The sequence below is a fragment of the Daucus carota genome, chromosome 5 (genome assembly GCF_001625215.2).
Source record: "Daucus carota subsp. sativus chromosome 5, DH1 v3.0, whole genome shotgun sequence".
In the NCBI taxonomy this organism is placed as follows: Eukaryota; Viridiplantae; Streptophyta; class Magnoliopsida; order Apiales; family Apiaceae; genus Daucus; species Daucus carota.
Window position 1 is genome coordinate 41,818,182 of NC_030385.2, and position 17,490 is coordinate 41,835,671.

The 17,490-nt window shown below is 31.9% G+C and overlaps 1 protein-coding gene across 1 annotated transcript; it reads right to left on the reverse strand.

The window, feature by feature from the left end:
• Positions 1-1,635: 1,635 nt before the first annotated feature.
• On the reverse strand, positions 1,636-17,014 carry LOC108220116 (single-stranded DNA-binding protein WHY2, mitochondrial). The gene is made up of 8 exons (XM_017393793.2): positions 16,849-17,014; positions 16,591-16,676; positions 16,403-16,500; positions 7,400-7,492; positions 6,128-6,222; positions 5,045-5,118; positions 4,216-4,304; positions 1,636-1,988 (listed from the first exon to the last, which is right to left on the reverse strand). Exons 1-8 carry the CDS (start codon positions 16,896-16,898, stop codon positions 1,875-1,877), a joined length of 699 nt encoding a protein of 232 aa, XP_017249282.1. The 5' UTR covers positions 16,899-17,014; the 3' UTR covers positions 1,636-1,874.
• Between the last annotated feature and the right edge of the window lie 476 nt (positions 17,015-17,490).

The window sequence follows — 17,490 nt, forward strand, 5'->3', positions numbered from 1 at the left end:
ATGTTTTCTTAATATTGTCTTTTTGTCTCCTGCGCCATCTCAAGATCATGGAATTAACATCACAATATTTTAGCTGATTCTGTTCGGTGTCTTTCAAAGATCGTTTCTTCTCTTTCCGATTTTTTTGGTATAATTTAGCATTGATTGATTTCACACTAATATTGATTAATAATGAGTTCAATATTAGAGAAAAATAGTATATATAGAAAATCATAAAGCAAAATAAGGAAAAAAAAGAATAAATAAATAAGAGAGAGGTTAAGAAACATGATCGCTCCGGATCAGAACCCGCAGTACGTATGGGCGTCCATTAATATTACTTAACATGACTTGTGGTGATAAATTGAGAATTTAAAAAAATTGTTTAAATTTTTTTGACTTATTAATAATTTATAAATTATTAAAAATATAATAATAATAATAATAATAATAATAACCTATGACTTATGATTTTTTTATTAATTTAAAAATATTAAGTCACTAAAAAAAATATCTGAAATTAATTTCTTTTCTAAAAGTTAAAAACAACTTTACACCCTTTTAAAATTGCACCGAGAGGCTCTGAGGAAATGAAGCAAGAACTCATTGTTCCGGAAACCAGATATCAAACTAGACTTCTAAATATTCCAAATGGGATTCTATTTAAATAATCATTCAAGTGTGTATAAAATGAGTCAAGTGCTTTTAAGGTGAATCAAGTTGAGAAGCGAACATGTTAAGGTGAATCAAGTTGACTACAGAGGTGTTTAATAGTAGAAGTACTAAAAAAAGATACACCCTGTACTTTTTGTGCCCGCAAAACTCAGTCTAATTCCAATATATTTCAAGATTTGTCTCTCTTTTATTCCTCCGTATTTTGTGTGTGTTTAATTTAACTCGGTAGATCATCATGTGGCTTCAGGTATATAAGATTTAAGATCATGAAATATGAGATCGCCTCTTCTCGATATATAGTTTGAGATTAAAAGCTTAAAACACGGTCTGAGTTTGCTTAGAAAAGCCATTTTCAATATCTACCGAAGTTTTTTCGGTAATCCACCAAAATTCAGGTACGTGACACGACATGAAAGTAATTGCTTCTCCAATATACACATTCGATGTGCGGAAAAATGAAGGAAAAAAATTTGTGAGGCATAGGCCATCATCAGCATGTTAAAGAAACCAAAATCTAACTTGGAATACAAAATGTACAATGTGCCTAATCACCTCCAGGTACACAAAGTACAGATTAGGAATAATATAAACAAGTTGTATAACGAAATCAAAGACAGTGAACTAATTAAATTAGTTTCTCCAGACTCTACAGCTGTGAACTTAATGAACAGACTAGTACGGTAAGGCCAGTACGGGGTTTGACAATACGGAAAAGTTGACGTACGACTCTACTGATTAGATCTAATGTGCAGCACTAATTTGCCGTTAAGTTATTAAACTATAACCCCATTGGCTTAGTTGCAGCAAATTAAGAACTGCAAGTGCCCAAAAAAATAATTATTTGACGAGGTTATTCGTTGTCAGGTTCTCTTGCATAGTAAGAACTCAACCCCAATTAGAAAATGTGCATCTAACAAAAAAGACTAATAACACCATATAATAAGACTTATAGCAGCAAAATAGATTCGTCAAAAACAGCAGTGACCCAAACTTAAAATCGTTTTAAGCAAGGTCTTTTTTTACAAGCATTTTACATTGATAATTATAGCATAACATAGACAAACAACATATTCAGAGACTAAAAGCTGATCAAAATAAAGATTTAGAGTGGTGGTTCTGGCTAACAAGTACCAGATGACCATTACCACAGGAAACAGAAGTGAAACCACTACAAATTTCGGAAAACAGATATATACTTGATGTTATATATGAACTGCAGATCATCTGTCCCATTCCAAATTCTTAACTCGGGGATCCACCATCGGTGCATTAGCTATGCTTTTAGGGGGCTGATTGATGTATCGGTCCCAGCCCATAATGTGAGGTAAAGCAAACTGCAACAGCATGTAATTACTTGATGAGAATACAGAGATAATATAGCAGACACTTGCATGTAGAAACCGGTAAAGAGAACCTGCTTTAAAAGGACTAAAAACACAGACATGCATGTTCCAAAGATACTCGTATTGGAGGAGATGCGTACGCAACCTTATTTCCAGATGATAATAGGTAGTGGAGCCACTAAAAGCCTAGGGGTATGTCTGGAGACTCTAATTTGTTTTGGAATAAATGTCTTATATGTATCGCAGCATGCAAAACTTCTAGTAACCAAGCTGGTTTAAAAAGTTATTTAAGGTTCAATTCCATATGAAAGAGTGTGGGTTAAAAGAGCCCACTTCTACTTTTTCTTATCACCCTGCCTGTATTCAAATTCCTCTTCAGATCCTTGATTTTTTTTTTTAAAACATATGATTTTGAGTACCCTGCAAAAAATTTCTCCACAACCATTGACGATATACAAGGAAACTAGAGGATGCTTGACAAAATAGAACCTCAAATTCATGGTACATCGAGGCACTAAATTAGGAAAAGAACAAAGCAATCTCACAACAAGATAAACCTAAATTAGAATAAATCTTCTAGAGGATGCTTTTGTTGAAGTAATATATCTACATAAGTTGGTAAGTTTGCTAGTTGGAGAGTGTTAAGAAGAGCATGACAAAAAACAAGATGTTTGATGAAGTTGGTTTATGTCAAGGTAAAATTAAACAAGAGATAAAAATTTGTTCACAACTGCTATTACAATTTTCAGGAACTTCCCCAAAGTCAAGACTGTACCAAATTTAGTAAAACCAAGTTTGGGAACAATAATGAAGAAATCTATGTCTATATCAAAGAATTAGGTCCTACAAACAAATAAGCAAGAAACAAAAGATTTGAAGGCAAAATCGACTGGTTTTATAATAGAAAAATGGCCACATGCCAAAGAGCTCTTCTAGACTATTCTAAGTGGTATGAGCTTGGAAAATATTGATATTTACTATATCCAAGGATAACCTTATAGTAAATGAGGATGATGCATGGATGATATCCTTGTTTAATATACGACATAAACAGAAATAATAAATGTGTCTGTAAGTTGTTACGTATGATAAAAGTTTTGTCCGGCTCAACACTAAGGCCAACTAAGCGGTCGCTTAGGGCCCCCAACCCTAAAATGGACCTCAAAATTTTATAAAATCATATATATTTAGATAATAATAATTAAATTTTTGTTTGTAAATATGAAAAAAAAACAAAATATCTAAAACGAATATGAGTTATTGTACTTTAAAAAAAATAATATATATAACATGAAATATTAATAAATATAAATAAGATTAACTTAAAAATGAGAATTAAATGAATCAAATGATTTTAATTTTTTTAGTCATATGTGTATTAAGTACTTACTAAATATAATAAAATTTTATTATCTAAATATATAATATTTATTTTTCATAAGCTTTACATTATTATAAAATTATATTATTTCTATTTTTTTTGTTATAATACTTTTTTAATGTTTAATTAATTTAAATGTTACATTAATGTACAAATAAACCTAATAATAAATAAAAAGAACAACATATAAAATGGTATATAAATTTTGTGTAAAATATAAAGATAATTAATTATTATTTTATCATAAATAATTTTTGTGTATAATTATTTTATAATAATCTAAAATATATACTATTTTAAATAAAAAATATTTTTTATATATAGAGAAGGCTCATGTTCAAGTCTGCTTAATTAGAGCCTCATGTTCAAGTCTGTTTAGGGCCTCAAATTTAATTGAGCCGGCCCTGGATAAAACCCATACGTAAACAAAACTAAAATCTAATATAAAACAAAACAAATAGACAACTTAATCATTTAAACCAGACTATTCTCTCACCTTAACATGTACAAAGCTGCAATCTATTCCAAATGAATAAGTAGCAGTCCATTGAACCTATTATACATTCAGTTTAAAAGTAATTATTAATTTCTGCTACTTAAATTTAAAAATTTACCATGAACAAATATCACAAATGGAGAAGCATAGCTACTTACATCTTACTGAGGTTTTAGCTACCAGATATTTCCTCAAAAGATGTTACTATATCCTTTTTCCAGACAAACAAGAGACACTAATGGTTCACAGGCTCTACTATGACAAACATAAAACATAAAACAAGTACCGACAAATCACAACCAAGAATAAGTGCATAAAAGAAAGGTTGATATATATCATACACTGAAAGCTGTACGCATCACTGCAAATTCAGCTTTAGTAACAGGCACTGTAACTCGCTCGCTGATTTTCTGGACATTGTTCACAACACCTGCAACGAATATTCATAGATTGAGAATATAATTAGCAGTTGCTTTATAAGGCTATATCTCTTGTGATGATGATTGGATATTGAAACTTCTGTTATCTTGTACTTCACCCAAGTATATTAAGCTATACAACATGTAGCAACTACTGCAACAACATAAATCCCAATTAAATTACACTGAATATTGATTTGATGTTAAAAGTATATAATAGGTTACGATGTTACATGATCATACAATTACAAAAGGTTAGGTAATGTCATAACCAAATCGTTCTTCAAAAAAAATAATATGGCACTGTAAAAAAGATCTGGAATTTACATAGAGTGCCCGTTTGGGTGAACTGGAAATAATCACTTATGGCTTATAGTGACTTAATGAGATAAGTGCGCAGCTCAAATTGTCTGATTGGGTAATTTTATATTATAGTTGACTTATGAGTTATTAAAAATATAATAATAAAAATAAATTTAATAGATAATTTATTCAAGTGATGATATTAACTTTTATTAGAAAATTGATAAAGATAAAATAAATTGTTCATAAAAGTACATCCTACCAACTTTTGACTTTAAGTCAGTTTCTGGATTATTTTAATTTCAACTTAGTTGTTGACTTATTACACAAATAGCCCTTCAGCTTAAAATCGAAAATGGCTTTCGGCCCGCCCAGGCAAACAGGCTCATAGTTTGTATAGTTTCAGATTTAAGCAGGTACAGATACAGAATCGACTATTCAGACTTACTCAAAGATATGAAATAACCACTACCATCTGCATGCGGTTTTACTTGTAATGTCTTCCTCACTTGGCCAGCATTGCTGTAATATTAAAAGTTATATAAAATCCATATCAAGCGAATAATATTTTTGGAACGGCAAATAAGAAAAGTGATAAAAGTAAGAGGATACAAAATATCAATACAGGAGGATTTGGAATAAGAAATTTAAGAAATATAAAACGGGAAACATCTGAACTCGTTTGAAACACCACAGAAAACTTACCAAGAAAAGTAATGAAAACCAAATCCCAAGAATAAAAAACAACTAAGCGGGGATTACATAATCTCTGAAAAAGTAACTTGCAAGAAGAAGATAGTACAAATATAACTTTCTAAACAAATCCTAACTTTATAAGAGGTATTTCCAGATGTATTAATTAACTTAACTGTTAGGATTTAAATAGGCTAATAGTGACAAGTGAGGATTATTATAGTAGGAATAAGATGGTACAGTATATTTAGTTTGGAGGTAACCAGGTCATTTCACAGAAGTTGGAAGCTGGAATCTACAAATACTAGTACCGAATGTACTTTTTCTGTATGCTGAATGTTATCCGAAAAACTAAGTAGCTTTCCACCAATTTGTTTCTCTCTAGATTCTTGCTGCTTTCTCACTCTAAAAACTATCTTTTTCTGCAAGAATTTTTTTATCTCTCCCTAAAATCTGTTTTATCTCCAAGTCTCTGCCATAATTCTCTGTAATCTCTCTCTTCTACCTGTAATCTGCAATTTACTACTTAGTTTGCATTTGCATTCTCGATCACTTGCAGAACACACCAAAATACATCTATAGAATTCACTGAAAACTTTGTAGCTTCTGACAAACTAGAAAAAAATTTATGTCAAGTCTTTTCGTCTTTTACATAAAATTTATCCTAATAATGAACCTAAATTAATTCTTACGACTTATTTTAACTTGAGTCCAGCAGACATCAACTCAAAGCCAAAGCATTTCAATTGTTAACAAAATAAATGAACATACGATACTAGAAAATAGAAGAAGCATAATAACTAAAGAAAAGTAAACATCCAGTTTATCACAGATGTACCTTGTCTTCATTGAAGGATCATGAAAAAACTCACAAGCTTCGTCAGGACCCAAACTTATCAGTGACCCGATCTCCGTGGGTGATAAAGCAAAGAGCTATAAGCCTTATACACAGTCAGTTAAGTAAATTTAATATAAAAAAATACAGGTATAAAGGAATTAAATAAATATTAACAAATGAAAATGTTCTGTACAAGGAGCAAAACTTCGTCCCCGAAAAAGTAGGGAAGCAATAGATGACATGTAAAACTATTATCCCCCTTCTACAATCTTTCTTATAGTTGGTGTAAAATAACAATTACCTCAATGAATACACATCTAAATTTTTATGTATGAACACAGCACACTACCTTAAAAATACACCAACGCATTTAAATAATACACTTTACAAATTGCATATTTCAACTCGGCCCCTCTTTTCTAAGCCCCTTTCTCAGCTCAAAAAGGGGAATGGATGTGATGCATAGCACATATCATTGGGTTTTATTAACAAGTTTGAGAGAAAAGGGGAAGTGGCAGCAGTCCTTGTTCAAGGGATTGCGACATTCGCTCAAGGACTAATGACCAAAAGTTTCTGTAACTTCACCATTCTTTGAGGCTTCATTCACTCGCTCAAGGGGCTTCAGAGTTGCATCCTTTCCTGGGGCTAGAGCGGGTTACTTTTGGCTCAAACTTGTTTCCTGTTTATGCTCAAAACCCCGACTCAAGTGGTCATTTATTTGGTACCTCAATGGCCCTTTTATATTAGGGGGTTTCAGAGATCCATAAGAGCTACTATTGGATTTTGATAGTAAAAGTTGTTTCTCCCTTTATTAGGTATTTTGAATCAATTAACCTTACTTGTTTATATTATGGTATTGTTTATAATCAACATACTTTGGGTCCGGGTCCCTGGCAAGTGATTGTTGCAGGTTTGCAGCAAACTATCCGCTGTCTTTTATTGCGGAAAGACATTAACACTAGGTTTATTATGTGCATGCAGTGAGACCATTACCCACATTTTATATGCTTATTTCCAGGTATGACTGGTAGTCCACAAGTTATAAGACTGATATATGGTATTCTGCAGAATTAACAGATAATGGACATTAATTTTCCTTTTTTCCATCTTTTGGTACGTCCGTTGGTATCCTTCCACTTCCTACTTAATCACCCATAAACTCAAGATTCAAACTTCAAAGTACTTTTACTAAATAATATTATTCTAATACTCATGTATCACACCAGAATCATATTGACAGCACCTACAAATGAACTCAACACCAAGATGTACCTGCTTTTTTTCCCAATCGTATTTGCGTTCCCCAATAGCGGGGGAAAATGACAACATGATAGTACCTTGACGTTCAACTTTGAGACTTCCAGACTGTAAGAACAAGAAAAATCAACAATTAAATTTTGTACAGTATAAGAAATGAAAAGAGATGGCGTAATCTATATATATACACAGATAACGTGAATCAATTCGATATGCAAATTTTACAGATGAACACAAAACTGAGAACTAGAATCAACCTTTCACTATTAAAAAAACAAAGAAGAAAGAGAGAAGCAAAACTAATGGTAGAGATGAAGATAGGAAGTCATATGATATATTCTTGTTGACCACAAAAAAGGGTTTAAATCTCTTTCTTTAGGGACAAAGGGAGCATGTTACAAAGGTCTCCATCCATTCCCCACAATGTCCTCAATCTGAATGATCCTTGTCAGCTCTACCAATAACACAAATTGGAATGAACCAATTTCATCAATTGTAACCACTTCACCATTTAATTAACACAAAAAACTGATATGTTTATTTAGAAGTATTATAAGCCTCTGCATATATATAATTTTGCACTCATTTTATTATTTTATCCTATATGATCCTTCGATAAATTCCCAAGCGACTATTTTTGTCACTATGTACATTATTTTGAGCTGAAAATAAATTTGTTGTTCGAAAAAATGATCAAAATCTCCGGTCAATGGGATAATATAAGGACAAAACATGGTATGAATTAAAGCAAACTGGCCAAATTGAGGCATATTAACCCAAACAAACAAACATAGCTAATAAATTTTTAAAATTCCACTCGTTGACACTGACTTTTGTATGAATTGGTAATAACTCAATCGCTTATATTTTATGCTTTCACAAATATGGCACATTATATTAATAGTAATTTTTTGCATAAAAGGATTGTTTCGCTATATTAATAAAGGGTTTATGCAACCACACATCAAAATTCTGCACAACACTTTCTACTTCACACTTTGACAACCATAATAATGAGAAAATAGCAAATCCAATAATAAACTTTGGGGGTGTTTGGATGGTAGGTGAGAATGTGAATCAAGAATAAGAATGAGGGGTATGAGTAGCGCTGGCAATATTAGACCCGAGCCGACAACCAGACACAAATTATTATAGAACATATAAACTTTTTTTATTTCATATGTTCTTAATTATACTTAAAATTAAAGACAGTTTGGTCAATTTGACCGTTAAAAGTCGAGACGGACCAAATAAAAAGGGAAGGCGGGAGTACCAACAAACTCAAAAGAGCATTTTAAAAACATATATTATTTTATATTTTTTTGAAACTTTATTCCATAATAAAAAATTTCAATCCTATATTATATTCAAAATATTATCAAACCATATAATAGAACCTATAATTTTTTATAATTTCATATGTTAGTAATTATAATTAAGATTAATTAGTTGGAAAAAAAATCAATGATAGAATTTTCAATGTCCTTTTAAAATAATTTTCTTTGATTTTAAAATAACTGAAGAAGAATTTATACATATTATTTATTTTTAAATCATACTCTCTCCGTCCCAAAGAAAATGACCCTTTGATTTTTCACGCATTTCAAATTTTTTTGTTTTGTCAAAAAATATGGATCATATATTTTTACACAAAACAAAAAAGTTTGAAAAATATTATTTATAAGTACCCCTACCGAACACATTGAAATGCGTGAAAAAGTCAAACTGTCATCCTTTTTGGGACGGAGGGAGTATAAAATAAGAAATATATGTCAAATTTTAATTTTCTAATATATTCAAAAATTTGGGTCGCGCTCAAGAGAGAACCAGTCCTTAAAATGGAATCATGAAACCACTAAAATTCTGCTGCAGAACCCTAAATTTTAAATAGATTTTTAGGATCCAAATACATTTTTTTTCTTTTTTTTCATCGTTGTATGTGTTCCAAAATAATTTTAAAATAAATAGATATTGACATTTTTTGCATGTGAAGTTCTGCTGCAGAACCCTGACTAATACTAGAAATAAGGTAAGGATTCTATGGGTTCTCTCTCTAATGGTTCGCCCTTGAACATGACTCGCACAAAATTAATACATATCTATCAAAATATCCCGAGAATCTTAATGATATTAATATAAGCAAGTGGTGGACCATTAGTAAAAGTACAGATAACTGCATGTAATTAACATTGATTTGCTAGTTGAAAAATAGCCCCGGGCCCAGGGATAATACTGTAATCTCTATACAGTTGACTCTTGAAATAATTAATATGCAATTATTGTAATCTTTAATTCTTATACAACAAATTTTATATTCCAAGTCGCTGTTTGGTGTAAATATTTATTACCGAGGTCTTTGCCATCCCTATAAATACCAGCTCACTAAGAAAAGACTTTCACATCGCTCTTGCATACAGATATAGTGAGGGAAGAGAATATGGTAAGGCCAAAGAAAGACCGATGGACTCCAGATGAAGACATCGTGTTGGTATCTTACGTTCAGGAGCATGGTGCAAGCAACTGGAGCCTTGTCCCTAGAAATGCTGGTATATGTGTACAATTCTTTTAAGTAATTTATATGTCATGCTTTATATTTATCTGGTTATATATTAGTTTTATACAAATTTTTGCATGATTTGTATGATTTAACAGGATTGAATAGGAGTGGAAAGAGTTGTAGATTCAGATGGATGAATCATCTTCGTCCTGGCATTAACAGAGGAAAATTTACTCATCATGAAGAGCAAATAATTATCCATTATCATGCTCTGCTTGGCAACCGGTATCGCCACTAGACAGCTCGTTTCTATTGTTCTTTTAAACCAACAATCAAAAGAAGAAACTAATGATCTATGTGTTTTTAATATAAAATCTGAAAATCGCTAATTAAAATAGTAAATAAGATCTTAGAAAGATTTTAAAAAGATGTAATTACTTATAAAATATTATTGTATATAATATTAATTACGGATTTTGATTTCAATGTTTTTGTTTATTTACATGTATGTTCCATTTTAATGAAATTGAAAATGCTAAATTAATTCGGTTGCATATGCAGATGGGCAGATATAGCTGCACACCTGACTGGTAGAACTGACAATGGTGTTAAAAACTACTGGCATACCCATCTTAAGAAGAAGCTGGATATAGTTAATGGTCATGTTGATGAACCAATAGGGAATCCAGTTGCTGCGCCTGCTCTTGTTTATCAGGTTCCTCCTGTTCCGGCTCCTGCTCTTGTTTATCGGCTTCCTCCTGTTCCGGCTCCTAGTTTTGCACCAGGACGTGAGGGTTTTGACTACCCTTCCATTGCTCGGGCTCCTAGTTTTGGACCAGGACGTGAGGGTTTTGCGTACCTGCCCATTGCTCTGGCTCCTAGTTTTGCACCGGGACGTGTGGTTTTTGCCTACCCACCCAACATCTTTATTTCTGCGGGTCATGAGTCATGATCAGATCTCTTTCGGCCCATATTAAATTACTCATCATTTGGTCTGTGAATTTGGGTCCTAGTTGCTCGGTCATTTGCTAAGCTTACTTTCTTTCAGTTCGAAGTTCTAGTTTCGAGTTTGTTGGTGGTTGTGTGGATATTTTTAAAAAAAAATTATTAGCATTGGATTTTCTATTATTTTTTTATCAATGTAATGAACTAAACATTGAAGTGGTGTTCTTGTTTATGATGGATTTATGGTGTTTTATTATTGAGAATATTAATTAATTTGTAAAACCATCAAAACAAATCAAAATTTTTGTTTTGTTAAAACCAACATGGCATGTTGTGCTTAAATTGGTTATGAAATTAACTTCAACAAGCTCATTTCACCAAAAAAAGAGAAAGAGAAAGAGAAAAGAGAACTGCAACAAGTTCACATTAAACTGTCATTAATGAGCTCGACTCGTTAAAAATTTCTCAAATTTGTTCATACTTGAGTTTGGAAGGAGTCAGAAATCTTTTCTTAATTCCTCTCATTAATAGATCACATGTAAGAAACGCTCACAATAACTTACACAATTTTTTTAAGAGATTACTTACAAAGATTATGTTTCATCTACATAACTGAAGACGAAAATTAGAGTGGAAAACAAAAATATTAAATAAATAACTTGTTAACCTATATTATATATCTGTAATTTTTTTACCAACAGATAACTTATGAATATGATCCGAACAAACAGTTTCGGCAAACAGAGATAATCGTTTTAACTTTTAAGAAATATTATTTTTTCTTAAATCATACTCGCTCCGTCCCAAAAAGTATGACCCTACGACTTTTTCACGCATTTCAATGTCTTCAGAGAGGTACTTGTAAATATTATTTTTCAAATTTTTTTTGTTTTGTCTAAAAATATGGTTCTTAAATTTTTATACAAAACAAAAGTTTGAAAAATATTATTGATAAGTACCCCTACCAAACACATTGAAATGCATGAAAAAGACTAACGGTCATCCTTTTTAGGACGGAGGGAGTATAAAATAAGAAATATATATATATCAAATTTTATTTTTCTAATATATTCATAAAATTAATACATATCTATCAAAAATATCCCGAAAATCTTAATAATATTGATATGAGTAAGTGGTGGACCATTAGTAATAGTACAGATAAATGCATGTAATTAACATTGATTTGCTAGTTAAAAAAATATCCTCGGGGCCAGGGATAATAATCCATATACAGTTGACTATTGTAAAAATTAATATGCAATTATTGTAATCTTTAATTCTTACACAACAGATTTTGTATTCTAAGTCGGTGTTTGGTGTAAATATTTATTACCGAGGCCTTCGCCATCCCTATAAATACCAGCTCGCTAAGAAAAGACTTTTACATCTCTCTTGAATACGGATACAGTGAGGGAAAAGAATATGGCAAGGCCACCTAAAAGCCGATGGACTCTAGATGAAGACATCATGTTGGTGTCTTACGTTCAGGAGCATGGTGCAAGCAACTGGAGCCTTGTCCCTGGAAATGCTGGTATATGTGTACAATTCTTTTAAGTAATTTATATGTCATGCTTTATATTTATCTGGTTATATATTAGTTTTATACAAATTTTTGCATGATTTGTATGATTTAACAGGATTGAATAGGAGTGGAAAGAGTTGTAGATTCAGATGGATGAATCATCTTCGTCCTGGCATTAACAGAGGAAAATTTACTCATCATGAAGAGCAAATAATTATCCACTATCAGGCTCTGCTTGGCAACCGGTATCGCCGCTGGACAGCTCTTTTCTACAGTTCCTTTAAACCAACAATCAAAAGAAGAAACTACTAATCTATGTGTTTTAAATATAAAATCTGAAAAATCGCTAATTAAAATATTAAATAAGATCTTAGAAAGTTTTTTAAAGATGTAATTACTTCTAAATATTATTATATATAATAATAATTACAAATTGTGGTTTCAACGTTTTTCTTTGTTTAAATGTATGTTCCATTTTAATGAAATTGAAAATGCTAAATTAATTCGGTTGCATATGCAGATGGGCAAATATAGCTGCACACTTGACTGGTAGAACTGACAATGGTGTTAAAAACTACTGGCATACCCATCTAAAGAAGAAGCTGGATATAGTTAATGGTCATGTGTATGAACCAATAGGGAATCCAGTTGCTGCGCCTGCTCTTGTTTATCAGGTTCTTCCTGTTCCGGCTCCTGCTCTTGTTTATCGGGTTCCTCCTGTTCCGGCTTCTAGTTTTGCACCAGGACGTGAGGGTTTTGACTACCCTTCCATTGCTCGGGCTCCTAGTTTTGGACCAGGACGTGAGGGTTTTGCGTACCTGCCCATTGCTCTGGCTCCTAGTTTTGCACCAGGACGTGTGGTTTTTGCCTACCCACCCGACATCTTTATTTCTGCGGGTCATGAGTCATGATCAGATCTCTTTCGGCCCATATTAAATTACTCATCATTTGGTCTGTGAAATTGGGTCCTAGTTGCTCGGTCATTTGCTAAGCTTACTTTCTTTCAGTTCGAAGTTCTAGTTTCGAGTTTGTTGGTGGTTGTGTGGATATTTTTTTAAAAAAATTATTAGCGTTGGATTTTCTATTATTTTTTTTATCAATGTAATGAACTAAACATTGAAGTGGTGTTCTTGTTTATGATGGATTTATGGTGTTTTATTATTGAGAATATTAATTAATTTGTAAAACCATCAAAACAAATCAAAATTTTTGTTTTGTTAAAACCAACATGGCATGTTGTGCTTAAATTGGTTATGAAATTAACTTCAACAAGCTCATTTCACCAAAAAAAGAGAAAGAGAAAAGAGAACTGCAACAAGTTCACATTAAACTGTCATTAATGAGCTCGACTCGTTAAAAATTTCTCAAATTTGTTCATACTTGAGTTTGGAAGGAGTCAGAAATCTTTTCTTAATTCCTCTCATTAATAGATCACATGTAAGAAACGCTCACAATAACTTACACAATTTTTTTAAGAGATTACTTACAAAGATTATGTTTCATCTACATAACTGAAGACGAAAATTAGAGTGGAAAACAAAAATATTAAATAAATAACTTGTTAACCTATATTATATATCTGTAATTTTTTTACCAACAGATAACTTATAAATATGATCCGAACAAACAGTTTCGGCAAACAGAGTTAATCGTTTTAACTTTTAAGAAATATTATTTTTTTTCTTAAATCATACTCCCTCCGTCCCAAAAAGAATGACCCTACGACTTTTTCACGCATTTCAATGTGTTCGGAGAGGTACTTGTAAATATTATTTTTCAAATTTTTTTTGTTTTGTCTAAAAAAATGGTTCTTAAATTTTTATACAAAGCAAAAGTTTGAAAAATATTATTGATAAGTACCCCTACCAAACACATTGAAATGCATGAAAAAGACTAACGGTCATCCTTTTTAGGACGGAGGGAGTATAAAATAAGAAATATATATCAAATTTTATTTTTCTAATATATTTATAAAATTAATACATATCTATCAAAAATATCCCGAAAATCTTAATGATATTGATATGAGTAAGTGGTGGACCATTAGTAATAGTACTGATAAATGCATGTAATTAACATTGATTTGCTAGTTAAAAAAATATCCTCGGGCCCAGGGATAATAATCCATATACAGTTGACTATTGTAAAAATTAATATGCAATTATTGTAATCTTTAATTCTTACACAACAGATTTTGTATTCTAAGTCGGTGTTTGGTGTAAATATTTATTACTGAGGCCTTCGCCATCCCTATAAATACCAGCTCGCTAAGAAAAGACTTTTACATCTCTCTTGAATACGGATACAGTGAGGGAAAAGAATATGGCAAGGCTACCTAAAAGCCGATGGACTCCAGATGAAGACATCATGTTGGTGTCTTACATTCAGGAGCATGGTGCAAGCAACTGGAGCCTTGTCCCTGGAAATGCTGGTATATGTGTACAATTCTTTTAATTAATTTATATGTCATACTTTATGTTTATCTGGTTATATATCAGTTTTATACAAATTTTTGTATGATTTAACAGGATTGAACAGGAGTGGAAAGAGCTGTAGATTCAGATGGATGAATCATCTTCGTCCTGGCATTAACAGAGGAAAATTTACTCATCATGAAGAGCAAATAATTATCCATTATCAGGCTCTGCTTGGCAACCGGTATCGCCGCTGGACAGCTCTTTTCTACAGTTCCTTTAAACCAACAATCAAAAGAAGAAACTACTAATCTATGTGTTTTAAATATAAAATCTGAAAATCGCTAATTAAAATATTAAATAAGATCTTAGAAAGTTTTTTAAAAGATGTAATTACTTTTAAAATATTATTATATATAATAATAATTACAAATTGTGGTTTCAACGTTTTTCTTTGTTTAAATGTATGTTCCATTTTAATGAAATTGAAAATGATAAATTAATTTGGTTGCATATGCAGATGGGCAGATATAGCTGCACACCTGCCTGGTAGAACTGACAATGGTGTTAAAAACTACTGGCATACCCATCTTAAGAAGAAGCTGGATATAGTTAATGGTCATGTTGATGAAGCAATGGGAGATCCGATTGCTGCTCCTGTTTATCAGGTTTCTCCTATCATGGTTACTGTTCCGGCTCCTAATTTTGCACCAGGATGTGAGGGTTTTGACTACCCTTCTATTGCTCGGGCTCCTAGTTTTGCTCCGGCTCCTAATGCATGTACCAGGACGTGAGGGTTTTGCCTACCCGCCCAACATCTTTATTCCTTCGAGTCATGAGTAATGATCAGATCTGTTTCGCCCCATATTAAATTACTCATCATTTTGATCTGTTAATTTGGGTCCTAGTTGCTTGGTCATGTGCTAAGCTTACTTTCTTTCAGTTTGAAGTTCTAGTTTTAGGTTTTTGTTGGTGGTTGTGTGGATTTTTTTTGAAATTTTTATTAGCGTGGATTTCCTATTATTTTTTTATCAATGTAATGAACTAAACATTGAAGTGGTGCTTTTATTTATGATGGATTTATGGTGTTTTATTATTGAAAAATATTAATTAATTTGTAAAGTATCGAAACAAATCAAAATTATTGTTTTGTTAAAACCAACATGGCATGTTGTGCTTAAATTGGTTATGAAATTAACTTCTAACAAGTTCATTTCACCAAAAAAAGAGAAAGAGAAAAGAGAACTGCAACAAGTTCACATTAAACCGTCATTAATGAGCTCGACTCGGTTAAAAATTTCTCAAATTCAAGTTCATACTTGAGTTTGAAAGGAGTCAGAAATCTTTTCTTAACTCCTCTCATTAAAAATTACTTGTAAGAAACACTCACAATAACTCACACAATTTTTTTAAGAGTTTACTTACAAAAATATGTTTCATCTACATAATTGAAAATGAAAATACGAGTGGAAATAAATATAATACATATATTAACTTGTCAGACTATGTTATATATATATTATTTTTTTTACCAGCAAATAACTTACAAATTTGATCAGAACAAATAGTTTCAACAACCCAGAGTTAATCGGTTTAAGTAATATAAATAACCAAGCACAAAAAGAGCAAAAACATACTTCTAATTTACTGAATTGCGGGAGCCTAGGAGAAGCAGAGAGTGCAGCTTTCCCTTTGTAAATGTTATAATCCGCAAACACTACGCCCGAGGCTTTCCCTGTATGCACCAAAAACAAGCACAACACAGTCAAAAACGCAAAAACGAGACACCGAAAATTAAACTACTCGAAAAAAATAGAGTCCTAACCATCAGTAGACAAACTCTGCGTAGCGGTAGAGATGTAAGCCTTGGACATAAACCCCTGCTCCTTGAAACTTTTCGCAGCACTTCCCCTGAACAAAAACATTCAAGTTCATACACATTTTTACGCACACAGTAACACAATTGAAACTGAAGACGTGCTCTGAGCTCTATGTTGTATTTTAGTGTGTGTTGTAAACGGTGTAAGAAGAGTGAGATTATATATAGAATTACGAAATAAAAAGAGAGAGGATGTGTAATTACCGAGCAATTTGGTGTAGAAATGGTTGGGCACGTCGGAGAATCGCCGCCATGTTTTTAGGGTTTTACCGCCTCTCAGGGGTTTTGAGGTGCAATACTCCTTTTCGGGGAACACGATTAGAAGCGGTAGTTTAATCAAATCAACAAAATTTTAATTTAGAGAAAAATAGTCTTCCGGACACTTATTTTCTTAATAATTTTTTATAGACAGGTACTTTAAGAAAAATATAATTACTAGTATTTGTGCCCGCTCCGCAAGGGCAAGTAAAATGTTTCTTAAAAAATATGTTTATATAAATTTAATGTGATCTAAATAAATGTAGGAAAAACGCTTTTGTGTATATATTTTAATGTGATATTTGTTGATTTATGTAAACCTCTACTTGAAATTAAATTATGTAAAAGGTACTGGTAGATTAATGTTCTAATTTCATAAAAAATTGTTTGTGAGTTAATATTTTTTTTTAAATTTCCCAATATATTCGACTGTGGCTACAGGAATTTAGAATATTTCTGCACTTCCGCCCTACATAGTAAGGGGCCAGAGAATAATTACCGCATAAAGTAGCATTGGGCAGTGTTATTGATTAAAGTCAATGAGTTAATGCTCTTTAAACCTCACCTAAATTGAATCATAACCCCCAT